Here is a 27261-nt window from a genome sequence, read left to right as displayed (position 1 = left end):
AGCCGTTATCCGAGTGGTGATTTTTTGGGGGGAAATTGTCTTCCTTTATTTTATTTTTTTTGAATGAAGGAGGGGGTCTCCGGAGCATAACCACAGTCATTTCCGCTTCGGAAACCCCCCTGCTTCCGGAGATACCTCCCATAGAGGGTTGCCGCTTCGCTTGGCTAGCGGGGTTCGCATAGTCGCGGCGTTTCGACGTTCACGCACCCAGCGGGCCAATAGGAAGCCGTGACGTCATAAGGTTCGGCTTCCTATTGGCCCTTGTGACGCGGGAGCTTTAAACGTTGCCACGGCATCCCTTTTTGAAGGTGTGTATCTCGTGAAGTAGGGGGTCCCCAAAGCTGAAATGATGGGGGTTCAGCTCCGGAGACCGCCTGCTTCAATCCTATGTTAACAAATGATATATATATTTTTTAAAGCACTGTAGTTTATCCTTTATAATGGACAGTCAGAATTTCCTTAACTGCTTAATATAAGTCACTGCAAATGTAAAGTTACTGCAGTGGTTAGGTCAGCGGTGCGGGGCGCAGAATTTTTCTGGGGGGGTGCAGGTGGTTGCAGAGGCCCTGCGCTCTTCCCCAAAAGCATTTAAATTAAATGGCAGGGGACTGTGCGAGACCTCTGCAACCTGTACTTACCGGGATTCATCCAGCTTCTGCTCACATCGCCAAAACACGGCGGCAGATGACGCCGCGGGGTCGTGTGACGTGCCACGTCAAATGACGCTGCGGGGTCACGTGACATCAGGTCCCGTGACCCTCGACGTCATTTGACGCCGGGTCACTCGGGATGGGGGGCCCGAGCGCAGGGACCGAGACACAGAGGGGGTGCAGCCCAAAAAACTTTGCGCACCCCTGGGTTAGGTGTGAGTGCTAAACTGTGGCATGTAATGTGCATTCTCTGATATTCGTTACAGTACTTTTTGCAGTAACACTTAATAATGTTTAAATAGCTATTTATTATATATGAAATGATTATTCTGCCAGTACAAATGGCGGAGAAATTGTTGCATAACTTGAAACTAAAATAAATGTGGCAATATATGAGTCCTACAGACTTTATCTTTTGCTACAAAATTGTGATTTTGGAGACGACCTCCTCCTTTTGCCTGCTGTATCTCTCACTCCCACTGAACGTCACAAGAAAAGCAGCAGTACAAAGCTAAGGACCCAAAGTCACCCAACGTCCTGCGCAGGGCATTGCATGCTGACCCTTAGTTTGTAACACCTAAGGCCGCGCTTACAGTGCTGGCGACGCGAACAATGACGTCACCCGTCGCCATCGCCAAAAGCGAAACTTATAATTTGATTTTGAGCGACTGTCGCCAGCGACGTCACTAAAGGTGGCGGGCCACGGTTTGATTGGTTTAGAGACAGTCACATGTGGCGACTGTCTCTAAAAAAAAAATCAAATAGACCCGGCTTCAAAATTTTGGGTCGCAACGTCGCGCTTATTATAAGCGCATGCGACGGAGTCAGTGTATTTGATTGTGAGCGATGTCGCGTCACTGTCGCGAGGCATTATAAGCGCAGCCCATGTATTTAACAGGAACAGGAGAAAAAACGGCAGTGCACTGCCAAGAAAACCAGGAGGAGGCTCACGGCAGCAGAAGCAAAGATTTATTTATGCCATAAAAAGATTGGACAAAGGTCCCCCCTAGACCCAACAAGTATCCACCTACGCGTTTCGGGCTCTATGCCCTTTCTCAAGGTTACGAATACACTAAGGACTTGTCGTTCTGATGCACTGGCGTTCTACACATCCATGTATTTAACAGGCCGCATCCGTTAAACTAAACTGAAGGGTTTTATAAGGTTTCAATGGTATTTGGAGACCTAAACGGCCATGTTAATCCCACAGTAGAAAACTAGACTTTCTATGCCAGTGGTGGGATGTTGGCAGACTGGTTGGCAGACTGGTTGGCAGGATGAACCCTCGTGCTGCAGTATGTGTGTCACAATTGGGTTTACTGCCACCCATATTCTTTAAGGCGCACGGACAGGGTAAAGCGGGTGTCTCAGCATCTTTTAAAGGGCTGTATCACTTACATGGGTATTTATTTACTTAACCAGTTAGCCTTTATTATTTTTTATTTATTTATTTTTTCTCAAATATTTAATTGTAAAATCTTCAAGTAGTTTAGGAGAAATATCTGTCCGGGGTTGGAAGATTTCCTGATATGTACCATGGTCACATACTGTCTCGTAAAGTCCTCTAGCTTTGGAGAAGATATTATTAGTGAGCCTGATACGCAGCTAGAAGCCGAGGGGTTCTCACATTTTGACACCCACAAAATAAGTGGCACATATCCACATGAGAACAATGTTGCCCCGTCCTGCGCGTTTCACATCCTTACTTCTCCTGCGCAGGTGGAGTGAGGTCACTCGGAAAGTGGAGCTGTGGGTTCAGATGTTGGAACTGAATGAGAATGGGGAGTACTGCCCCGTGGAAGTGATCCCAGCCAAAGATATTCAAACAGGAGGTATCTACCAGCTTAGGCAGGTAAGCACAAAGTCACCCAGATAGTGCACACCGGCCCAAGACTCGGCTAGTTTCTCAGCTCCAACACGGTACAGCCCTCTGACATTTCAATGTTACTCTGTGTAAAAAACACATGCTTACTCTATGTAAAGCAAATGTTTTGCTAGGGTTTACACCAGCGAAACTAGGGAAATACGGCTGCAGTATATACATATTGCTGCATATTTTATATCTAAAATATTATACTGTAAAGACAAATACATTGGACTGCAACCAGCACCCACAAGGACGGCCACTACCTAGTCCTGGTTTTCGCTAAAAACATTTCTCTCGTTTCTCCATTTTCCCCCTGTCCTCTCTCTGATCATCACCTCATCTCATTTTCTCTATCTCGTTTCTACCCCTCGCTTCTGCACAAACCTGCGCTCTGTTAACCTACCAGCCTTTGATTCCACTTTACGCTCCTACCTCTCCTCTCTCAGCCCTGCTCCAGACCCTAACAACCTGGTCAGGAACTACAACTCTGCCTTATCCTCTTCTCTCGATCTATATGCCCCGCTTTATCTCCCTCGCCCTTCTAACCCCAGACCCTGGCTAAATTCCCACATGTGCATGCTGCGTTCCTCCACTCGCTCCTCTGAACGCCTCTGGAGGAAATCTCACACTCTCGCAGACTTCCTTCACTACAAATTTATGCTATCCTGTTTCAACTCTGCCCTCAGGCTAAACAAACCTACTTTTCTTCACTAATCAACATTCACAAGTCTAACCCACGCCTCCTCTTCTCTGTCTTTGACTCCCTTCTCAGACCACCCTCGGCTGCCTCCTCTTCTTCCTCCATCTCACCTCAGGACTTTGCTTACTATTTTAAGAAAAAGGTGGAATCCAAATTTCAGAACATCCCCTCTGTTTCCTCCTCCCAGCCTACACTGCTTCCTAACTCTCCTCCTGCTTTCCTTGACTCTTCATTCACAGAGGAGAATGTGTCACTGTTGATCTCCTCTTCTCCCTCTACCACCTGCCCTCTTGACCCCATTCCCTCCCATCTCCTAAAACCTCTTGCTCCTACTATAATCCCTACGCTCACACACATTTTTAATTCCTTCCTCTACTCTGGTACCTTTCCATCCTCCTTCAAGCATGCAACAGTTATACCATTACTCAAAAACAGCAAGCTTGACCCTACCTGTCTTCCTAACTATCGACCTGTCTCCCTACTGCCTTTTGCCTCTAAACTCTTTGAACGTCTTGTATTCTCTCGTTTGCTCCATTTTCTCAACACCTATTCTCTCCTAGACCCTCTACAGTCTGGCTTCCGCACTGCTCACGCCACTGAAACCGCCCTCACTAAAATAATGAATGACCACCATGCTGCCAAAGACAGAGGTCATTACACTCTGCTCATAGTACTCGACCTCACTGCAGCATTTAACACCGTGGACCACCCTCTTCTTCACATTCTCCATACTCTTGGTATTCGTAACAAAGCTCTATCCTGGATCTCATCCTACCTCTCCCATCGTACTTTCAGTGTCTCTTCTGCTAATACCTCCTCCTCCTCTATTGATCTCTCTGTGGGGGTACCCCAGGGCTCTGTCCTGGGACCCCTTCTCTTTTCTCTGTACACACTTTCTCTAAGTGACCTAATCACATCTCTTGGGTTTAATTATCACCTCTATGCTGACGACACACAAATATACTTTTCAACACCTGACCTTAATCCTGCTGTACAAACCAAAGTTTCTGAATGTCTCTCCGCTATATCATCGTGGATGGCCCTGCGCCGACTTAAACTTAACATGGCAAAAACAGAGCTCCTCATACTTCCTCCCAAATCTGGCCCTACTACCTCCTTCCACATTACTGTTGGAAGTACGAACATTCACCCAGTAGCCCAAGCACGCTGCCTAGGGGTCACACGACTCCTTTCTCACATTCGCCCCTCACATTCCACACGTATCTAAAACCTGTCGCTTTCCCCCCGCAATATTACTGAGATATGCCCTTTCCTCTGTTACTCGACTGCTAAAACTCTGACACAGGCCCTCATTCTCTCCCGTCTCGATTACCCTCCTGCTGTCCGGCCTTCCTGCCTCTCACCTGTCTCCCCTACAATCTCTCCTTAACGCTGCTACCAGAATCGCTACTCTTTCCTAAATCTGTCTCAGCGTCTCCCCTGCTTAAATCACTCTCCTGGCTTCCGATCAAATCCCGCATTTTTCTTTCTCACTTTTATAGCTTTTCACTCTTCTGCCCCTCCTTACATCTCAGCCCTAATTTCTCGCTGTGCACCATCCCGACTCTTGCGTTCTGCTCAAGGATGTCTTCTCTCTACCCCCTTTTTGTTTTTAAAGCCCTCTCCCGCCTTAAACCTTTCTCACTGACTGCGCCACACCTCTGGAATGCCCTTCCCCTCAATACCCGACTAGCACCCTCTCTATCCACCTTTAAGACCCACCTTAAGACACACTTGCTTAAAGAAGCATATGAATAGCACTGTGGATATTCTGAACACATGATACATAAACCTTGGCCCCCTGCAGACGTACTTACCACAACGCCCTCCTACTGTCTCTGTACGTTCTTATTCTTACCAATTAAATTGTAAGCTCTTCGGAGCAGGGACTCCTTTTCCTAAATGTTCCTTTTATGTCTGAAGCACGTCTCCTCTTTGTGTTATTTGTATTATTTGTTATTTATATGATTGTCACATGTATTACTATTGTGAAGCGCTATATACATTAATGGCGCTATATAAATAAAGACATGCATACATACATACATACATACATTATATATGATAAAGCAAAAGAAGCATCCTACTACATCAGCTGAGTTTTAGGTATGTAACATAGACGAGGTTTGGTTACTTGGAGTCAGAAGGAAATTTCTACGGGTTTTTGTGGTTCTGGACAATATTAAATAACATTAGTATACAGTATACCAATAGCTTGTGTATCCGTAGAATCTTTGAACATCCAGCGACGTGACCCACGTATAAGGATCGAGCGCAGGGGCGGCCAACGCCAGTCCTCAAGGGCCACCAACAGGTCAGGTTTTCAGGATATCCCTGCTTCAGCTGATTAAGCCACCTGTGCTGAAGCCGGGCTGTACTGAAAACCTGACCTGTGGCTGGCCCTTGAGGTCTGGAGTTGGCCGCCCCTGATCTAGTGCTTTATTCCAACAAACCGTGCTGGGAAATAACATCCAATACACACTCAAATCTGGTTGGTAAAATCTCTAGGTTCGCGTGGTTATGCCTGGGATCGAAACGGTCCCGCCACAACCACCTGGAGGAGCGCCTTCCGCCCGGAACTGCATCACCTCCACTCCACCTTTTAAGCGTTGCATATCCCCACTTCATCAGGAGTAGCGTGTTAGCAGTGTGACGTTCTCTCATTCAGTCTCTGCGATCAGTTATTTAAGGAGCAATTCCCAATCACCATGAGGTTTCTGTACTAGATTTTCAATATGTGGATATCTATAAGGGTACACAGTATCTCAGCAGTAACAATGCAGTACTGTAGCTCAGGTAAGTGATTTTACCTGAAGGTGCATCACCTCTTCCATTGCAGAAGGTGAATGGAATATATAATAGAGATAAACAATTGGCCAAGGTCTTTTCATGAACTCCCGTAAAGCACCACATTTTATTCCATTCATGTAATAGGACGTTGTGTTATTTCAGGTAATACACCTTTACCTGAGCTACTGTTTGTACCCAATAGATTTATATAGTCCGTATGTCACCAACATGAATACATAGAAGGCCATATTCACTCGGCAGTTCTAAGCTGCAGGGTACCCGATGGCCTCTTATGGCATAGTAAATATGTTCCCATTATTATCTGAGGGCCGTGAACCAGTAGGAGGAGGGAGGAATCTTCATGCCTGAACATCCTATGCGGACAGCTGAGAGAAGCAGCAGAACGCGCAGGGAACTCTTTCTTTTGCGCAAACGTAGTTTTGTGATGACGAAGCATTCTCCATCATTGGGCTTTTCCGATTAGAACATTTGCCCCACCAGCTGAAAATATGCGAACCCCGAGATTCTCAACAAATGTTTCCAATTCTGTTAAAAAGAAATGGCTGCTTTGGTCAATTTAAAAACATTTTATCCAGTTCTCTAGAGGAAAAAAAACCCACATGTCCCTACTTTTAAAAAGACATCGATCATGTTTCCCTATAAGCACTTTTTGATGACAATTTAAGATTCCCAGTGAGCATACTGTAAATGTGCCTTCCTTACCATGTTTGGTTTCCACGCCGTCTGAAGTACCTAAGTAATTAATAGATTGGTATGTACATTAATTGCTGCAAATTAAGCAGTTGCCTATTTTAAAAGTGCCTTGTTGGTTGCAGGAGCAGTGGATTAAAACCTTCAGCATATAGGTCTCCTAGGACTTGTCTGGAAAATGCCTCGGCTGCATCTAATTACTCCCGAGCTTCTCTTAAGAACCAATTTCACTCACCTTGTACATTAGCAGCAATTACCTCTTTGCTAAGTTGTTAATTTCCCCCCAATGTATATGGCTAATTAACCAGTAATCAACATTAACCCAGTCACTGCCGGGAGGGTCTGTACACATTTAGTATTCAATATGCTGCTCTTTAGCTATGAAGACTTTCCACAACAGCAAAATAGTCTTTAGTGGGTGAAGAAATTAACAGTGCATATTCATGACCAGCCAAAAGCAAACATGCATCAGTTTAAAGAAAAAAAACATAAAAACTTGTTCATTACAGGTCATGACCCCAAATGCCCCTCACATCTGCACACACCTTTTTAAGAAATGCCTCTTTACTCTTGTTCAGTGAGCTTTAAGGCAGCAGAATGGGCACAAGTGGGTTATCCAAGGTCAGCGAGGTCGTATGATGATAAAATTGATTAAAGGATCTGTCTTCTATCATACACACCCTCTACGTGATGCAGTTTTCCTTACTTGGTTTCTTCCCTTTGTGTATTTCTTCTTCACGTCTTGCTGTGAGCAATAGTCCGTTCAGAAGCTTGCGTTGTCTTTTTCCTGGTCCCAGGCCACCTTTTCCAGATCCGTTTGCTCCTCTGTGGGACCTTCGTCTAGGTGGTCGGGCCCATTGGAGAACCACAACGTTGGTTATGTTTGGGAATGCAATATATCACTTTCGAGCACTTACATGTGCAGGGTTGTGCCTCTTTCTTCAAACTGGAGGTTTGAGTGAAATATACGCAATTGTTTCTCATTGTGATATGTGCACTTGCCATATTCATTCAAGCTGTGTTATTGTGTGTACATATACAGATATACAGATGTAGCAAGACTTGCTATGCCCAGCGTAGCAGCCGAAAACCCAAAAGGCCGCTGCGCTGGGGACAGTGTCTGCCGTGACTGCGGGGGGGGGGGGGGGGAGTAAAATGCTTCTAGGTTAGACCCCCGCCGTGTTAATCCATCCAGGAAAAAATTCTTTATTCAGCATTGCATTCATGGTCGGTGCTTTATAAGAGAACAGTGTATATAATATATAGGGATTCAGTACTTATAGAGCATTGAAGGAGTTGAAAATGATAGTTTTAAGGTGGTCCTTGTATTGTAAGTCTCGGTGTAACGTAAACCCTGACTAACCGTCTGCAGAAGTGATGGCTTCCAGGAGGAGCGTCTCTGAGCGCCCGCGTTAGTATTGCTTTTACATTTCTGTGAGCTGTGACCCACACAAGTACAGGTCATACAAAGCAATTCACCTTCCCCAGACCTGCATCTCGGAGCTGTACAGTAAGAGGTTCTGGGGCTCCCAGGATTGCTTAACCCTTTCGCTGCCGGAGCGACCGGCAAAAGATAATTGCATGTACAAGACTCAAAGTGCAGTAGCTCTCAGAATGAACTGCCTAACCGTATTACCTATTACTATACTGTTCCACTTTTAATTGTTTATATAATAAATGATATTTTCATCCGGCTCTCACTTCATTATAAGGCGTTTTTTTTTATTTTGGGGGAATCATTTTTTGTGTTGGGTTCTTTCTTCTTTCACTGCCAGGGTGCATTGCTAAGCAATGTGTGTGGCTTACCGCCCCTGGCAGCCAAGGGGTTAAAAATGGTACTCGCGGTGAACGTACAAAGAAAACCGCTTTGTAACTCCGCCGTGATCCCTGGATCTTTGGGATTTAATGCAGCACGTATTCCCCATTTTGCTACGAGCTTTGAACTAAGCAAGTTATTGGAACACATTTAACACACAGCGCTGCTAATAGGTGTATGAACTTACTTCCTTTTTTTTTTTGCGCAGGGACAATCACGGCGTATTGAAGTAGAAGTGAGGTCCGTGCAGGATTCTGGGACGCTGCCTCTTATAGAGGATTCCATATTATCCGTCTCCGTGGGTTGTGTGAAAGTAGTCCATGCCAAATCGGCCAAAGTTCACGATTTCCTTCAGGTGAGACCGTGCTCTATTCTGTTCACAGGTGTAATGCAGAAATCGGGGAGTGTTGTTCGTTGCAGAGAGAGCCGCACTCTTGATTGTGTAGAGCAGGAGTGGCCAACTCCAGTCCTCAAGGGTACAAACAAGTCCGGTTTTAAGGATATCCCTGCTTCAGCACAGGTGGTGCAAGCTCTCGCTCAGCCACCTGTGCTGAAGCAGGGATATCCTTAACCTGACCTATTGGTGGCCCTTGAAGCCAGGAGTTGGTCACCCCTGGTGTAGATATATATTTTTCATTGAACTAACCATCACAACCTTTAAAATTAAATAAATAAATTATTCATATTTCAGCTAACATTTCTGTTTGGAAAAAACCCCCACACCCTTTTTAGTAACACAGCGGGTCACGTAAACATTTCTGTGAGAGGCATCATGCAGACTTAGGCTGGAGTATTGTGCACGCGGTCGCGCTAGCCCGTCAATGATAAATACCCGTATCCCTATGACAGTGCATCGTGTACGGACACGCGCACGCGGCAGCGCGCAAGGGCGTGGCCGCAATTTGAAAAGGAAAAAAAACAAAAATTTTATAAGCGCAGCTGCGTCACGTGTGCTGGTTCAGCAGATGAGGACCAACCAGCTTCGTGACGCGTCCGCCACGCCTCCCCAATCTCCTGCAGCCACGTTGACAGATCGCTGGGGCTGCAGGAGTGCGCGTGGGCGAGCGCTCCGTCGCGCGCAGGCAGTATAATTCCAGCCTTACTCGTGCACGTGTGCTTTTCCACACGCAGGCACTATAATTCCAGCCTTACTCGTGCACGTGTGCTTTTCCACACGCAGGCACTATAATTCCAGCCTTACTCGTGCACGTGTGCTTTTCCACACGCAGGCACTATAATTCCAGCCTTACTCATGCACGTGTGCTTTTCCACACGCAGTCACTATAATTCCAGCCTTACTCATGCACGTGTGCTTTTCCACACGCAGTCACTATAATTCCAGCCTTACTCATGCACATGTGCTTTTCCACACGCAGTCACTATAATTCCAGCCTTACTCATGCACGTGTGCTTTTCCACACGCAGTCACTATAATTCCAGCCTTACTCATGCACGTGTGCTTTTCCACACGCAGTCACTATAATTCCAGCCTTACTCATGCACGTGTGCTTTTCCACACGCAGTCACTATAATTCCAGCCTTACTCATGCACGTGTGCTTTTCCACACGCAGGCACTATAATTCCAGCCTTACTCATGCACGTGTGCTTTTCCACACGCAGGCACTATAATTCCAGCCTTACTCATGCACGTGTGCTTTTCCACACGCAGGCACTATAATTCCAGCCTTACTCGTGCACGTGTGCTTTTCCACACGCAGTCACTATAATTCCAGCCTTACTCGTGCACGTGTGCTTTTCCACACGCAGTCACTATAATTCCAGCCTTACTCGTGCACGTGTGCTTTTCCACACGCAGTCACTATAATTCCAGCCTTACTCGTGCACGTGTGCTTTTCCACACGCAGTCACTATAATTCCAGCCTTACTCGTGCACGTGTGCTTTTCCACACGCAGTCACTATAATTCCAGCCTTACTCGTGCACGTGTGCTTTTCCACACGCAGTCACTATAATTCCAGCCTTACTCATGCACGTTTGCTTTTCCACACGCAGTCACTATAATTCCAGCCTTACTCATGCACGTGTGCTTTTCCACACGCAGGCACTATAATTCCAGCCTTACTCAAGCACGTGTGCTTTTCCACACGCAGTCACTATAATTCCAGCCTTACTCATGCACGTGTGCTTTTCCACACGCAGTCACTATAATTCCAGCCTTACTCATGCACGTGTGCTTTTCCACACGCAGTCACTATAATTCCAGCCTTACTCATGCACGTGTGCTTTTCCACACGCAGTCACTATAATTCCAGCCTTACTCAAGCACGTGTGCTTTTCCACACGCAGTCACTATAATTCCAGCCTTACTCATGCACGTGTGCTTTTCCACACGCAGTCACTATAATTCCAGCCTTACTCATGCACGTGTGCTTTTCCACACGCAGGCACTATAATTCCAGCCTTACTCATGCACGTGTGCTTTTCCACACGCAGGCACTATAATTCCAGCCTTACTCATGCACGTGTGCTTTTCCACACGCAGGCACTATAATTCCAGCCTTACTCATGCACGTGTGCTTTTCCACACGCAGTCACTATAATTCCAGCCTTACTCATGCACGTGTGCTTTTCCACACGCAGTCACTATAATTCCAGCCTTACTCGTGCACGTGTGCTTTTCCACACGCAGTCACTATAATTCCAGCCTTACTCGTGCACGTGTGCTTTTCCACACGCAGTCACTATAATTCCAGCCTTACTCGTGCACGTGTGCTTTTCCACACGCAGTCACTATAATTCCAGCCTTACTCGTGCACGTGTGCTTTTCCACACGCAGTCACTATAATTCCAGCCTTACTCGTGCACGTGTGCTTTTCCACACGCAGTCACTATAATTCCAGCCTTACTCGTGCACGTGTGCTTTTCCACACGCAGTCACTATAATTCCAGCCTTACTCATGCACGTTTGCTTTTCCACACGCAGTCACTATAATTCCAGCCTTACTCATGCACGTGTGCTTTTCCACACGCAGGCACTATAATTCCAGCCTTACTCAAGCACGTGTGCTTTTCCACACGCAGTCACTATAATTCCAGCCTTACTCATGCACGTGTGCTTTTCCACACGCAGTCACTATAATTCCAGCCTTACTCATGCACGTGTGCTTTTCCACACGCAGTCACTATAATTCCAGCCTTACTCATGCACGTGTGCTTTTCCACACGCAGTCACTATAATTCCAGCCTTACTCATGCACGTGTGCTTTTCCACACGCAGGCACTATAATTCCAGCCTTACTCATGCACGTGTGCTTTTCCACACGCAGTCACTATAATTCCAGCCTTACTCATGCACGTGTGCTTTTCCACACGCAGTCACTATTGAAGTGAACATGATTGGATACACAATGTTGTTTTTTTTTTCTGAATATGGGTATTCATAGGGTTACCCTGACCCTGAGAGGTTGGAAAGCTAGTAACACATCAACTACTTGTTGTCCAATAAAAGGTATCATACCCCCTACAGTACTCCCTCTCCCTCCTTTGTTACTATGTGTTAATTAGATAAATCTTGTAAACGTGGCCAGTAGGTGGCTCCTGACTATGGAGCCACACTGTTATAAGGTATAATCATTTCCATGGGAGTAAGGTTACCAACTTCTAAACAGAGGAAGTAGGAACACTGAAATGTGGCAGTGTACATGCTGTCCTGAAGTCACCAGTTTGCATCCTATTTGCAGAAGGAATGAGGTGACCTGCTTTACTTTCTCTGCGTCTGCCTTCTCTCGCTCCTTCCTCTGCGTCTGCCTTCTCTCGCTCCTTCCTCTGCGTCTGCCTTCTCTCGCTCCTTCCTCTGCATCTGCCTTCTCTCTCTCCTTCCTCTGCGTCTGCCTTCTCTCGCTCCTTCCTCTGCGTCTGCCTTCTCTCGCTCCTTCCTCTGCGTCTGCCTTCTCTCGCTTCTTCCTCTGCATCTGCCTTCTCTCGCTCCTTCCTCTGCGTCTGCCTTCTCTCGCTCCTTCCTCTGCATCTGCCTTCTCTCTCTCCTTCCTCTGCGTCTGCCTTCTCTCGCTCCTTCCTCTGCGTCTGCCTTCTCGCGCTCCTTCCTCTGCGTCTGCCTTCTCTCGCTCCTTCCTCTGCGTCTGCCTTATCTCGCTCCTTACTCTGCGTCTGCCTTCTCTCGCTCCTTCCTCTGCGTCTGCCTTCTCTCGCTCCTTTCTCGGCGGCTGCCTTCTCGCGCTCTTTTCTCGGCGTCTGCCTTCTCGCGCTCCTTTCTCAGCGTATGCCTTCTCGCGCTCCTTTCTCAGCGTCTGCCTTCTCTCGCTCCTTCCTCTGCGTCTGCCTTCTCGCGCCCCTTCCTCTGCGTCTGCCTTCTCGCGCTTCTTCCTCTGCGTCTGCCTTCTCTCGCTCCTTCCTCTGCCTTCTCTCGCTCCTTCCTCTGCGTCTGCCTTCTCTCGCTTCTTTCCTCTGCGTCTTCCTTCTCTCGCTTCTTCCTCGGAGTCTGCCTTCTCTCGCTCCTTCCTCGTCGTCTGCCTTCTCTCGCTCCTTCCTCTACATCCGCCTTCTCTCGCTCCTTCCTCGGCGTCTGCCTTCTCTCGCTCCTTTCTTGGCGTCTGCCTTCTCTCGCTCCTTCCTCTGTGTCTGCCTTCTCTCGCTCCTTTCTCTGCGTCTGCCTTCTCTCGCTCCTTCCTCTGCGTCTGCCTTCTCTCGCTCCTTCCTCTGCGTCTGCCTTCTCTCGCTCCTTCCTCTACATCCGCCTTCTCTCGCTCCTTCCTCGGCGTCTGCCTTCTCTCGCTCCTTTCTTGGCGTCTGCCTTCTCTCGCTCCTTCCTCTGTGTCTGCCTTCTCTCGCTCCTTTCTCTGCGTCTGCCTTCTCTCGCTCCTTCCTCTGCGTCTGCCTTCTCTCGCTCCTTCCTCTGCGTCTGCCTTCTCTCGCTCCTTCCTCTGCGTCTGCCTTCTCTCGCTCCTTCCTCTGCGTCTGCCTTCTCTCGCTCCTTCCTCTGCGTCTGCCTTCTCTCGCTCCTTCCTCTGCGTCTGCCTTCTCTCGCTCCTTACTCTGCGTCTGCCTTCTCTCGCTCCTTCCTCTTCGTCTGCCTTCTCTCGCTCCTTCCTCTGCGTCTGCCTTATCTCGCTCCTTCCTCTGCGTCTGCCTTCTCTCGCTCCTTTCTCTGCGTCTGCCTTCTCTCGCTCCTTCCTCTGCGTTTGCCTTATCTCGCTCCTTCCTCTGCGTCTGCCTTCTCTCGCTCCTTCCTCTGCGTCTGCCTTCTCTCGCTCCTTTCTCGGCGGCTGCCTTCTCGTGCTCTTTTCTCGGCGTCTGCCTTCTCGCGCTCTTTTCTCGGCGTCTGCCTTCTCGCTCTCCTTTCTCGGCGTCTGCCTTCTCGCGCTCCTTTCTCGGTGTCTGCCTTCTCGCGCTCCTTTCTCGGCGTCCGCCTTCTCGCGCTCCTTTCTCGGCGTCTGCCTTCTCGCGCTCCTTTCTCGGCGTCTGCCTTCTCGCGCTCCTTTCTCGGCGTCTGCCTTCTCGCGCTCCTTTCTTGGCGTATGCCTTCTCGCGCTCCTTTCTCGGCGTCTGCCTTCTCTCGCTCCTTCCTCTGCGTCTGCCTTCTCTCGCTCCTTCCTCTGCGTCTGCCTTCTCTCGCTCCTTTCCCTGCGTCTGCCTTCTCTCGCTCCTTCCTCTGCGTCTGCCTTCTCTCGCTCCTTCCTCTGCGTCCGCCTTCTCGCGCTCCTTTCTCAGTGTCTGCCTTCTCGCGCTCCTTTCTCGGCGGCTGCCTTCTCTCGCTCCTTCCTCGGCGTCTGCCTTCTCTCGCTCCTTCCTCTGCGTCTGCCTTCTCTCGCTCCTTCCTCTGCGTCCGCCTTCTCGCGCTCCTTCCTCTGCGTCTGCCTTCTCTCGCTCCTTCCTCTGCGTCCGCCTTCTCGCGGTCCTTTCTCAGTGTCTGCCTTCTCGCGCTCCTTCCCCGGCGTCTGCCTTCTCTCGCTCTCTTCTCTGTACAGGTTTAGGGCACCGCAGCTATGTACTGTACTCATAAGGGGAACGTCCACACTTTCGGGCATTTGCTGTCCCCCAGAAAGAACTGTGGGCAACCGTAAATGTGAAGATGTAATGGGGTATGGATAGTAACCCCTTCAATGCTAGATTGCACCTGGCACAGAAGGGTTTAAGCATATTGTATCCCATGTGAAGAACAATATATATATATATATATGGGGTAGGTAAGTTACTGTCCAGTCCTCACATATATTTGTTTCTGCCTCCTTGTAGGATGAAGGAAATGACATTGACAGCTATCAGGTAAATATTTGCAGCTTTGACTTTGCCGTTGACTCGTTTTCAATTTTTAGCCATGTTATTATCATCATTTAGTTATAACTCGCCAACCTATTCCGTAGCGCAGTACAATAGGGTAGGCGGACGGAAATGGTAAAATAAGCATACGCTGTTACAGTGGGTATAGCGGGCTCTGCCTCAAGGAGCTTACAATCTATAAGGAAGGGGAAGTGCAGACATAGGGTACAGGGGGATGGGGAGGTGGGAATATTTTGGGTTTTGTCGTTATTTCCGCCTGTTAATCTTGCGCTCCCCGTGGAGTCGGGAGGTTACAGCCTGTGTGTCCCATACACAGTACATGTCTGAATCTCTGCTTCATATGATTGCTAGCCACAGAGAACGTGGCAGAACACCTAACGAATGCATAGACGTTACACACACAAATTCACAAATTGTTTATAATCCTATTTTGTGGTTTTTTTTTCTGTAAGCTGGTATGTGCTACACATCTGTGACACTTGTTTGCTGGGGATCATAGCACATCATAATGAGTGGGAGCTTTAGGCTGAGATAGTGCCTGCGCACGCCGCCGGGACAAAATAAAAAAAAACAATGGAGGGGCACTACCGCGTCACGTGAAGCGGTTCAGCCAAAGAGGGCGAACCAGCTTTGGGACGCGTCCGCCACACCACCCCAATCTCCTGCAGCTATAATCACTAAGCGCTAGGGCTGCAGGAGTGCACCAAGGCTGTGCGCACTATAATCTCAGCCTAAGTCCCTTAATCAATACGCTATGAAGCAGTTTCACAAAGCTAGGGCCGAGTTTCGTCCCATTCATTTGACGGGAGCTGAACTGTTACCCACAGGGTTGCCACCTTCGACTGAAGGCCAACCTGGAGATTTTTAAATATAGCACCTCTGGCGTCCTTCCGGCACCTTCCCCCTGCAACTCTCTTCAATATGGCTTTGTAGTGTCAAATGACACACTGCGTTGCCATATCAACGGGACGCTATGTCACGTTGCGCGGGGTCAAGTTGCCATGACAATGTGGCGCCACATGACGTCGTGATGTCACGTAGGGTCACGTCATGGCAACGGTTACGTCACGTGGCGTTCCCATTGGCATGGCAACGTTGCGCCATTTGACAGTAGTTGCAGGGGGAGATGCTGGGAGATGTTGCTGCCCACCGCCCACCCCGTACCAAGGGTTGCCACCACCCGGACATTTACTAGGTAGACCCGTGGCTAAAACCCATAGTCTCCAGGTGAAACCCAGAGTGGTGGCAACCCTGGTTACCCAGCACTAGGAAGCAGCTTCACATCATTTTGAAGAGGGACCCCCCGCCGTGTCTACAGTACACTGACTTGTCAATGACATTGTAACAACCTTTTAGAAGCTTGGTCTAGTGCCATGAGGAGTCTTGGCCTGGCCGCTCGCCTGTTTTATTGCTGTCTCCTTTAGACTCCAGCAGTAGGTTTTTAGCATAGCTATCATCTGGCATATTTTAAAGTTTCTAATCAGCTCATTTCATTTGCCCTGGTCCTGACCGTGTCCCCTGTGAGATACCTCAACCTAAGCACAGCCTTCAAGGCCTCATGCATTAGGGATCCTTAATGCATCTTAACATTTTATCTGCCCTGTCAGTCAGGGCCCGGGATTTATTGCGCTTGTCGCTGCTCGATCTTTTTTTGCATGACAGTGTCCTTCCTGTAAGAGGCTTGTGAGATGTATTATAAATGTGCGCACGGCGTCTTACATAGCTCCCATATAATTTCCGCTGATTTACAGCGTGTAGGGCTACAATAAAACACCTCCGATCAGAAATACTTTGGAAGAGAAATGGTCTGGGCTGCAGCTGTAACACATCATGGTTATGTGAGATTCAATCCAAACGTGTGTGTGTGTGTGTGTGTGTGTGTGTGTGTGTGTGTGTGTGTGTGTGCGCGCTCAAGGGAATTGGTACATGATTTCAGTCCTACTGTATATTGAAACCATTGTCCATATTCTCTGCAATAAACGTTCTGCATTGTGTACTAACTCCCTTGAGTGCGATCTATTCATATGTATAGAAAAAAAAGAAACTAGCGCAAAAATGTACGAGTGAATAAATACCTAAATAAAAGCTCATGCATATGTGAATACATATAGTGAGAGTGCTTAGTATGAAATAACACATGTATATGACCTCTAGGAGAGATGCAGCACTGAATACAATGATGTTTTCAGGCGTCAAACAGGACTGGTTTTAGAATAAAGAAAGTGCATGGGGGGGGGGGGGAGAGAAAAAATACAATCTAGTGCAGATAATCCCAAATTAGGGAACAAAAAAGTGATAAAATATGCAAAAATAGGAGGTATCCCACTCGTGCTGCAGCTGAAATACAGACTTTAAGAGATATATCTCTGTGGCACTGATTATCCGTGGCACAGGAGATGTAGCAGGATACACCAGGCTTCCAGTATGTGGGAAAGAAAGGACGGCAAAAAGAGCCTAAAAAATATGTGTTTCACAAGCAGAAATCAAGCAATGCATTTACAATTAGACAGTCAGGCGCAGTTAGACTGCTCAGAATCAGGGAAGGAACACTGAATCCTCGTGGGACCGTCTGTCAGCTCAGTTGTTCGAGGGCCCGCGCAGTATGATGACATCACAGCCGCAGTCAGAGTAAGCAGAGGAGGAGAGTCCGCCTTCCAGGGACCAAGGATTTCTTCTGATGTACAAATAAGCTCTTTAAAGAAGTCCAAAATCACCCCACGCGTTTCACTCTTATTATAGAGCTTCATATGGGGTAGATTTATCTCTTAAAGCCTGTACAGTATTTGAACTGCAGCATGTGGAAGCCTTGTGCTTTGTTTATTCTAAAACCTGTGTGTGTGTGTGTGTGTGTGTGTGTGTGTGTGTGTGTGTGTGTGTGTGTGTGTGTGTGTGTGTGTACACGGCATGCTAATAGAGAGAACACTCAAGGGACTTATATTTGCAATGTCTTGTTGAGCACGTCGGATTCATTTGAGTGCAATCAACTCAATGTCTTCTCATCTAAATGGGAGACACTTACACACACTTTTTTTTTTTTTTTAACATCAGATTTTCCCATGTAGAATATTTGCCGGGGCTCACTAAAGATCACCAGCATCGCAAATAATGATGTTTTACTTTAACTTCTTTATTTTTGGATTTTTTGTTAAGACTTCAATGTATTCTGTAGCAAACAAGCATTGAAAGTGCTGTCCTGGGGGAGGGAACCCTGTCCTGGGGGAGGGAACCCTGTCCTGGGGGAGGGAACCCTGTCCTGGGGGGGAGGGAACCCTGTCCTGGGGGGGAGAGGGAGCCCTGTCCTGGGGGGGGGGAGGGAGCCCTGTCCTGGGGGGGGAGGGAGCCCTGTGTTGGGGGGAGGGAGCCCTGTGTTGGGGGGAGGGAGCCCTGTGTTGGGGGGAGGGAGCCCTGTGTTGGGGGGAGGGAGCCCTGTGTTGGGGGGAGGGAGCCCTGTCCCATTGGGGGGAGGGAGCCCTGTCCCATTGGGGGGAGGGAGCCCTGTCCCGTTGGGGGGAGGGAGCCCTGTCCAGTTGGTGGGGGGGGGGAAGCCCTGTGCTGGGGGAGGGAACCCTGTCCTGGGGGGGAGGGAGCCCTGTCCTGGGGGGGAGGGAGCCCTGTCCTGGGGGGGGGGAGGGAGCCCTGTCCTGGGGGGGGGAGGGAGCCCTGTCCTGGGGGGGGGAGGGAGCCCTGTCCTGGGGGGGGGAGGGAGGGAGCCCTGTTTTGGGGGGGGGAGGGAGCCCTGTCCTGGGGGGGGGAGGGAGCCCTGTCCTGGGGGGGGGGGAGGGAGCCCTGTCTTTTGGGGGGGGGAGGGAGCCCTGTCTTGGGGGGGGGGGAGGGAGCCCTGTTTTGGGGGGGGGGAGGGAGCCCTGTTTTGGGGGGCGGGGACGGAGCCCTGTCTTGGGGGGGGGGGGGAGGGAGCCCTGTCTTGGGGGGGGGGGAGGGAGCCCTGTCTTGGGGGGGGAGAGGGAGCCCTGTCTTGGGGGGGGGAGGGAGCCCTGTCTTGGGGGGGGGGGAGGGAGCCCTGTCTTGGGGGGGAGGGGGGAGCCCTGGTCCTGGGGGAGGGGAGCCCTGGTCCTGGGGGGGAGGGGAGCCCTGTCCTGTGACCCTTTTAATGGCTTTCTGCATTCGCTGTGTTTTATTGGATCTGCTTCTTCCAGGACCGAGATTTGGAGAGACTGCGGAGAAAGTGGCTCAATGTCCTGACAAAACGCCAGGAGTATTTGGACGAACAGCTGCAGAAACTGGTCAGCAAGCCAGGTATTCCGGATGTGGCTATTTCCCACCCCCCTAAATACAATGTTTTATACTTATCCATTGAAGAATGTTATGGGTCTCTCGCAATCATAGCAACATTTTGGAAATGAAGTCTTGGGATTGTCATTAAATGGCAAATTCCCTCCCCCGTTTTGGGATTCAGCCATAGAGGATGTGTGTGTCTCTCCTCATTTTAAATCTTTAAAATGATGTAATGAGAAAGATGGCCGTGGGGAGCAGGGTTCTTCTCTGCAAAGCTTTCTGAAGCGGAGCTTAAGACTCCAGAGTCCATCGCTTGGCGAATTCACCTAAAAATCAAGACCCGTTTCAAGTTTATAATCTACCCCCCTTCTGCGTAAAAGACTGCGATTAATCCAAAATTAACCATTTCTTTCTGGCTCCGTTCGATTAAGCATGAAGCCTGCAATACAGTTCTATTTTCACATGTCTTGGTTCAGAGGGTTTATATACAGTACGTACATTTTTGGGCCAGAAGATGGCACACTTGTCTATCCACCCAACAATGGCCGAGTGCATAGGAATTGCAGGCCCTAATGCAGCATGAAATAAAAGACAAAAGGGGTTTACATTGATCTGCATATTAAATGCACACTGAGCGAAACACGCCATTTACTGAAAAGAATAATGGTGTCGCCAACATATGTAGCATGGAAAGTGTGACCCCTGCATTCTTCCATGTATGCAGTGTAACTATTACTATGTGCAAAGAATATCTTACCAATGAGATAATGTCATATATTTGTATATACCTGTATATGCACAGTCTGACTGGGGGCACATTCCTTCAGATGAAAATATCAGATTTTTTTTTTTTTTTATTGTTATTATTATTGTAATATATTCTCAATCCTTCACATACTTTGAAGAGCTAAAGGTTCCCGGCTTCAACCAACTTGCACTCCTCTAAACCAGTGGCGTTAACTCCAGTCCTCAAGCGCGCCCCCACCCCCAAGGGTCAGGTTTTCAGGATAGCCTAGTTTCAGCACAGGTGGCTCAATCAGTCCCTGCTTCAGCACAGCCTCGACTGAGCCACCTGTGCTGAAGCAGGGACATCCCGAAAACCTGACCTGTTGGTGGCCCTTGAGGACTGGAGTTGCCCTCCCCTGCTTTGAAACCTAACGTTGCGTGTAGAGTGTAATGACCTCCGATTGTCCCAAGGTGAAACCTTAATTGTAGCAGGTTGGGTTATTTTTTTGCCGGACTATCCTGAAAGCTACGCCCTGAAGTGTCTGTACGTAACCACCGCAGTGTCTGCAGATAAAAACGCAGCAATGACACACACGACCCTGTGTTTGACCACAGATAAAACGGAAGACGATGCGGATCGGGAGGCGCAGCTGCTAGAGATGAGGCTGACGTTGACCGAGGAGAGGAACGCAGTCATGGTGCCCACAGCGGGCAGTGGGATTCCTGGGGCTCCTGCTAATTGGTGAGGATGAAAGCCTAGAAGTGGTGCACTGACTCTTCCCGAATCCTGTATTGGTTGCGGGTTGCGGTGTCTTCTCATTTCTCCATCCCGATCATCCTTTCTTATATTTAGCTTTGCTCTAGTACGCAGCAGCCCGCAGCCCGCCCGCCGGCCGGCATAATCCCAGGTTCCTTCCCTCCCGCTGGTGTTATTTACACGGACATGCTGCTGTGTCACGTTGTTCCGCTGACTTCTATGTGGGCTCGGGGGGTTTTCCAGCTGGTTTCTTACTGTCGGTTGCTATTTTTCAGCACATGTTGGAGCCGCTGTTTTGTAGGACGGCTGCTAAACTTTCAGATCCCCTGTAATGAATTGGAACTTGTTTTTAATATGGTTTTTGTGCTGTGCTCCATACCACCAAAGGCTTTTGCTTCACTGTCTGTCGCTGCCCCCCGTAGTAAGACATACTGTACCCAAGCCTGATATGTTTCATCTAGTGTAAATCAACTCTGACCTTCCGCACACCCCAACTCTGACCTTCAAGGCGGCCCAACTCTGACCTTCCCCGCAGCCCAACTCTGACCTTCCGCACATCCCAACTCTGACCTTCAAGGCGGCCCAACTCTGACCTTCCCCGCAGCCCAACTCTGACCTTCTCCTCATCCCAACTCTGACCTTCCGCACAGACCAACTCTGACCTTCCGCACATCCCAACTCTGACCTTCCCCACATCCCAACTCTGACCTTCCGCACATCCCAACTCTGACCTTCCGCACATCCCAACTCTGACCTTCCCCTCATCCCAACTCTGACCTTCCGCACATCCCAACTCTGACCTTCCGCACATCCCAACTCTGACCTTCCCCTCATCCCAACTCTGACCTTCCGCACATCCCAACTCTGACCTTCCCCTCATCCCAACTCTGACCTTCCCCACATCCCAACTCTGACCTTCCGCACATCCCAACTCTGACCTTCCCCGCATCCCAACTCTGACCTTCCCCGCATCCCAACTCTGACCTTCCCCGCATCCCAACTCTGACCTTCCCCGCATCCCAACTCTGACCTTCCGCGCAGCCCAACTCTGACCTTCCGCGCGGCCCAACTCTGACCTTCCCCGCATCCCAACTCTGATCTTCTGCGCAGCCCAACTCTGATCTTCCGCGCAGCCCAACTCTGACCTTCCCCGCAGCCCAACTCTGACCTTCCGCACATCCCAACTCTGACCTTCCCCACAGCCCAACTCTGACCTTCCGCACAGCCCAACTCTGACCTTCCCCGCAGCCCAACTCTGACCTTCCGCGCAGCCGAACTCTGACCTTCCCCGCAGCCCAACTCTGACCTTCCCCGCGGCCCAACTCTGACCTTCCCCGCGGCCCAACTCTGACCTTCCCCGCGGCCCAACTCTGACCTTCCCCGCGGCCCAACTCTGACCTTCCCCGCGGCCCAACTCTGACCTTCCCCGCGGCCCAACTCTGACCTTCCCCGCGGCCCAACTCTGACCTTCCCCGCGGCCCAACTCTGACCTTCCCCGCGGCCCAACTCTGACCTTCCCCACATCCCAACTCTGACCTTCCCCGCAGCCCAACTCTGACCTTCCCCGCATCCCAACTCTGACCTTCCCCGCATCCCAACTCTGACCTTCCCCGCAGCCCAACTCTGATCTTCCGCGCAGCCCAACTCTGACCTTCCCCGCAGCCCAACTCTGACCTTCCGCACATCCCAACTCTGACCTTCCCCGCAGCCCAACTCTGACCTTCCGCACAGCCCAACTCTGACCTTCCCCGCAGCCCAACTCTGACCTTCCCCGCATCCCAACTCTGACCTTCCCCGCATCCCAACTCTGACCTTCCCCGCAGCCCAACTCTGACCTTCCGCACAGCCCAACTCTGACCTTCCCCGCAGCCCAACTCTGACCTTCCCCGCATCCCAACTCTGACCTTCCCCGCATCCCAACTCTGACCTTCCCCGCAGCCCAACTCTGACCTTCCCCGCAGCCCAACTCTGACCTTCCCCGCAGCCCAACTCTGATCTTCCGCGCAGCCCAACTCTAACCTTCCGCACAGCCCAACTCTGACCTTCCCCGCAGCCCAACTCTGACCTTCCCCGCAGCTCAACTCTGACCTTCCCCGCGGCCCAACTCTGATCTTCCGCGCAGCCCAACTCTGACCTTCCCCGCGGCCCAACTCTGACCTTCCCCGCGGCCCAACTCTGACCTTCCCCGCGGCCCAACTCTGACCTTCCCCGCGGCCCAACTCTGACCTTCCCCGCGGCCCAACTCTGACCTTCCGCGCAGCCCAACTCTGACCTTCCCCGCGGCCCAACTCTGACCTTCCCCGCGGCCCAACTCTGACCTTCCCCGCGGCCCAACTCTGACCTTCCCCGCGGCCCAACTCTGACCTTCCCCGCGGCCCAACTCTGACCTTCCCCGCGGCCCAACTCTGACCTTCCCCGCGGCCCAACTCTGACCTTCCCCGCGGCCCAACTCTGACCTTCCCCGCGGCCCAACTCTGACCTTCCGCGCGGCCCAACTCTGACCTTCCGCACGGCCCAACTCTGACCTTCCGCGCGGCCCAACTCTGACCTTCCCCGCATCCCAACTCTGACCTTCCCCGCAGCCCAACTCTGACCTTCCCCGCAGTCCAACTCTGACCTTCCCCACATCCCAACTCTGACCTTCCCCGCAGCCCAACTCTGACCTTCCCCGCAGCCCAACTCTGACCTTCCCCGCAGCCCAACTCTGACCTTCCCCGCAGCCTAACTCTGACCTTCCCCGCAGCCTAACTCTGACCTTCCCCGCAGCCCAACTCTGACCTTCCCCGCAGCCCAACTCTGACCTTCCCCGCAGCCCAACTCTGACCTTCCCCGCAGCCCAACTCTGACCTTCCAGGCTCCGTCTGTCTCCTACTTCCCTTGCTCCATACTGAGGCAGCTCTACTATTAGGCTATATAGATGGACCTGCACAAGCTGTAACATGGTTTAAATGTGCCTTTTGCTGGGTCTTTATGTACACGTGGCACACATCTGGGGTACAGCAAAGAACCCCCATACCTGTGCATTCATGGACATTGTTCTGTCATTGTTTCTAACTTGTACTGCAGCCGCGTGGCTGAAACCAGCAGGAATTCTGCTTCTCTCTCCGAAGCGGTCACATTGGGACTTTTATATGATTTGAAGGTCAGCTCTCTTAGGATAGCTAACTTTGAAGTGTGCCGTTGGGTGAAGACCCAGTTTCTTGTGTTCTTCAGCAGGTCCTTAAGCAGAAAAATGAGGTCATCGTGTTAAAGGTTGTTACGCGTTTACTAAGCGACGTTATTCCATATTATACCTTCTGGCACCAGTTAACGCATGAAAGGCTCCTATGAAATACACAGATTCCCAACAAGCTCTGAGAAACCCCAACCATTACCACATAATATATATATATATATATATATATATGCATACAAGTGTCAAAAGGAGTGCTAGTGGGTGTGGCTAAATGTATACAACAAAAAACAAAGATGCCCAAAGCTACTTAAAATGTGACAAAAATACACAGTGCAATACCTAATATATCTCTTGTAAAAAGGGTCATTTAGTTTAACCCTTTGGCCAAAGCGTCTTAAGCGTGCTGCCACTTACAAGACATGACCAAAGCAGGTCCTAACACTCACCTGGGTTAAAATTCTTATTTACCTGTATAATTACAGGAAGAATGATCACATTGGATCTGTCGTAACCTGGCAAAATGAAGCTGACCTGCCAACTTGGAAAGTGGGGTGGGGCAAGCTTAAACCTTGGGGGGGGGGGGGGGGGAGGGGACACTACCCTCCCATAAGCAACTGAGACCAGCTGCACACAATTAACAAAATAATTTTTGCTCCTATGAAATAGCATCACTTAGTCAATATGGCCCTGTACCTTTAACAGACCTATTTGCAGCACTGTTCAGAAGATCATTATTATGAATTTGCCAAAAATGGGCAGAATCTGTATAAAACAATATCAATTTTATTTTCCCTTAACTCCAGGCTGGAGGATTAATGCACCATATTAATTCAGTGTGCATCGCTGGCTTCCTGTGTGCTGCATTATGGGGCCGGGGTACCAGCCATCCCCGTTCTGTTCCCTGATATTGCAGAGTGGCAAAGGCTTTCATCTCCTTCCTACATTTATTTTATTCTTGATCAAAGTCGTTTTTGACCTGCAGCCGGACCCGAATCAGCGCAAGAATCCCCGCGCACAGGATCAAACGAGCTGCCGTGTTAATTACCCAACTCGCTCACTTAAAAGGGTGCAGCGTTGCACAGCCGTGGCTTCAGCTGTTGGGCCTCTGGTTTTAAGCGCCTGGTTCCTCTGTCAGCGAGTGCTGCATGCAATTTACCGAGCGGGAGGAAAAAGGGAAATGAAACAGCCCCGAGAGCGCGGCATTAATTATACATGAAAGGAGCGAGGAGCTGAGTAATGTTGCACACAATTTAGTGGCAATAAACCATTCCTTTGCTGACATCCTGAATCAATTAGCGGGACATAATAATTACATGGGGGGGAAACGTCGGAACGGCAGTCACATTTTTATGTTTGTTGTTGCCATGAACCTGGCATTGGGGAATGTTTAAGCTCGCGTGTGAGAGGTTACAAGGAAGCGGGACATGTGCAGCCTGGTTGTCCACAGCAAGTACTTTTAAAGACCCTCAGTGCTGGTGAACTCTGTAACAGGGGGGCTCAACTCGAGTTCTCAAGCCCTCCCACCCCCCCCGCACACCCTAACAGGTCATGTTTTCAGGATATCCCAGCTTCAGCACAGGTGACGTTGAGCACAACTGGTGTGCAGTACACTACGTTTACGTTTGTATGATGCTTGTGTTCACATTGCATCCCCCACCTCCTCCTGTATACGTTCCCAAACATGATGCTATTCTGTGACCCCGCTCCAACTCTTCCGTTACTCCTGTCTCACAACAGGTTGTGTCCGTGCTGTGCTCCTGTGTCTGGGAGGCGGGGCTCCTGTGTCTGGGAGGCGGGGCTCCTGTGTCTGGGAGGCGGGGCTCCTGTGTCTGGGAGGCGGGGCTCCTGTGTCTGGGAGGCGGGGCTCCTGTGTCTGGGAGGCGGGGCTCCTGTGTCTGGGAGGCGGGGCTCCTGTGTCTGGGAGGCGGGGCTCCTGTGTCTTGGAGCTCCGTCTTCTTTTTTTTTTCTTTATCAGGTTTGGTTATTCAACAAAAATGAGCTTTTGGGGGGGAAAGAAAGCCCCTCTGCACAAACCGATGCATCATTTTTACATTGTAAAGACTAATACACAGTGTCAGTATCGCCTCTCTCCACTTCCACCTGTTTTTTTGCTTTGCTTGAGCCTTTTGAAACCACCTTAATAATCTTCCTCTGCACGGAGCTCGGTCTCAGGCGTCCGGCGCTGAGCTCTGTCTCACACGTCCGGCACGGAGCTCTGTCTCAAGCGTCCGGCGCTGAGCTCTGTCTCACGCGTCCGGCGCTGAGCTCTGTCTCACATGTTTGGCACTGAGCTCTGTCCACGCGTCCGGCACGGAGCTCTGTCTCACGCGTCCGGCACTGAGCTCGGTCTCGCGCGTCCGGCACTGCGCTCGGTCTCACATGTCCGGCACTGAGCTCGGTCTCACGCGTCCGGCACGGAGCTCTGTCTCACGTGTCCGGCACTGAGCTCGGTCTCACGTGTCCGACGTGTCTGGCACGGAGCTCTGTCTGACGTGTCCGGCGCTGAGCTCTGTGTCACGTGTCCGGCACAGAGCTCTGTGTCACGTGTCCGGCACGGAGCTCTGTCTGACACGTCCGGCGCTGAGCTCTGTCTGGCGCATCCGGCACTGAGCTCGGTCTCACGCGTCCGACACGGAGCTCTGTCTGACGTGTCCGGCGCCGAGCTCTGTCTGACGTGTCCGGCGCTGAGCTCTGTCTCACGCGTCCGGCACTAAGCTCTGTCTGACGTGTCCGGCACTGAGCTCTGTCTCACGCGTCCGGCACTGAGCTCGGTCTCACGTGTCCGACGTGTCCGGCGCCGAGCTCTGTCTGACGTGTCCGGCGCCGAGCTCTGTCTGACGTGTCCGGCGCCGAGCTCGGTCTGACGTGTCCGGCGCCGAGCTCTGTCTGACGTGTCCGGCGCCGAGCTCTGTCTGACGTGTCCGGCGCCGAGCTCTGTCTGACGTGTCCGGCGCCGAGCTCTGTCTGACGTGTCCGGCGCCGAGCTCTGTCTGACGTGTCCGGCGCCGAGCTCTGTCTGACGTGTCCGGCGCCGAGCTCTGTCTGACGTGTCCGGCGCCGAGCTCTGTCTGACGTGTCCGGCGCCGAGCTCTGTCTGACGTGTCCGGCGCCGAGCTCTGTCTGACGTGTCCGGCGCCGAGCTCTGTCTGACGTGTCCGGCGCCGAGCTCTGTCTGACGTGTCCGGCGCCGAGCTCTGTCTGACGTGTCCGGCGCCGAGCTCTGTCTGACGTGTCCGGCGCCGAGCTCTGTCTGACGTGTCCGGCGCCGAGCTCTGTCTGACGTGTCCGGCGCCGAGCTCTGTCTGACGTGTCCGGCGCCGAGCTCTGTCTGACGTGTCCGGCGCCGAGCTCTGTCTGACGTGTCCGGCGCCGAGCTCTGTCTGACGTGTCCGGCGCCGAGCTCTGTCTGACGTGTCCGGCGCCGAGCTCTGTCTGACGTGTCCGGCGCCGAGCTCTGTCTGACGTGTCCGGCGCCGAGCTCTGTCTGACGTGTCCGGCGCCGAGCTCTGTCTGACGTGTCCGGCGCCGAGCTCTGTCTGACGTGTCCGGCGCCGAGCTCTGTCTGACGTGTCCGGCGC

General features: G+C 50.8%; 1 protein-coding gene across 3 annotated transcripts in view; it reads left to right on the top strand.

The window, feature by feature from the left end:
• KIF13B (kinesin family member 13B) overlaps window positions 1-27261 on the top strand; it is a 260575-nt gene that overhangs the window by 173115 nt on the left and 60199 nt on the right. For all 3 annotated transcript variants that reach the window (XM_075598681.1, XM_075598680.1, XM_075598683.1), the window contains exons 24-28: window positions 2370-2502; window positions 8743-8889; window positions 14748-14777; window positions 18947-19046; window positions 20367-20493. In XM_075598681.1, the coding sequence (XP_075454796.1) occupies window positions 2370-2502; window positions 8743-8889; window positions 14748-14777; window positions 18947-19046; window positions 20367-20493 (537 nt within the window). The remainder of the gene's footprint in view (window positions 1-2369; window positions 2503-8742; window positions 8890-14747; window positions 14778-18946; window positions 19047-20366; window positions 20494-27261) is intronic.

Source organism: Ascaphus truei, chromosome 4 (assembly GCF_040206685.1).
Source record: "Ascaphus truei isolate aAscTru1 chromosome 4, aAscTru1.hap1, whole genome shotgun sequence".
In the NCBI taxonomy this organism is placed as follows: domain Eukaryota; kingdom Metazoa; phylum Chordata; class Amphibia; order Anura; family Ascaphidae; genus Ascaphus; species Ascaphus truei.
Note: the sequence above shows the minus strand (reverse complement) of the source record. Positions and strands in the feature narration are given on the sequence as shown.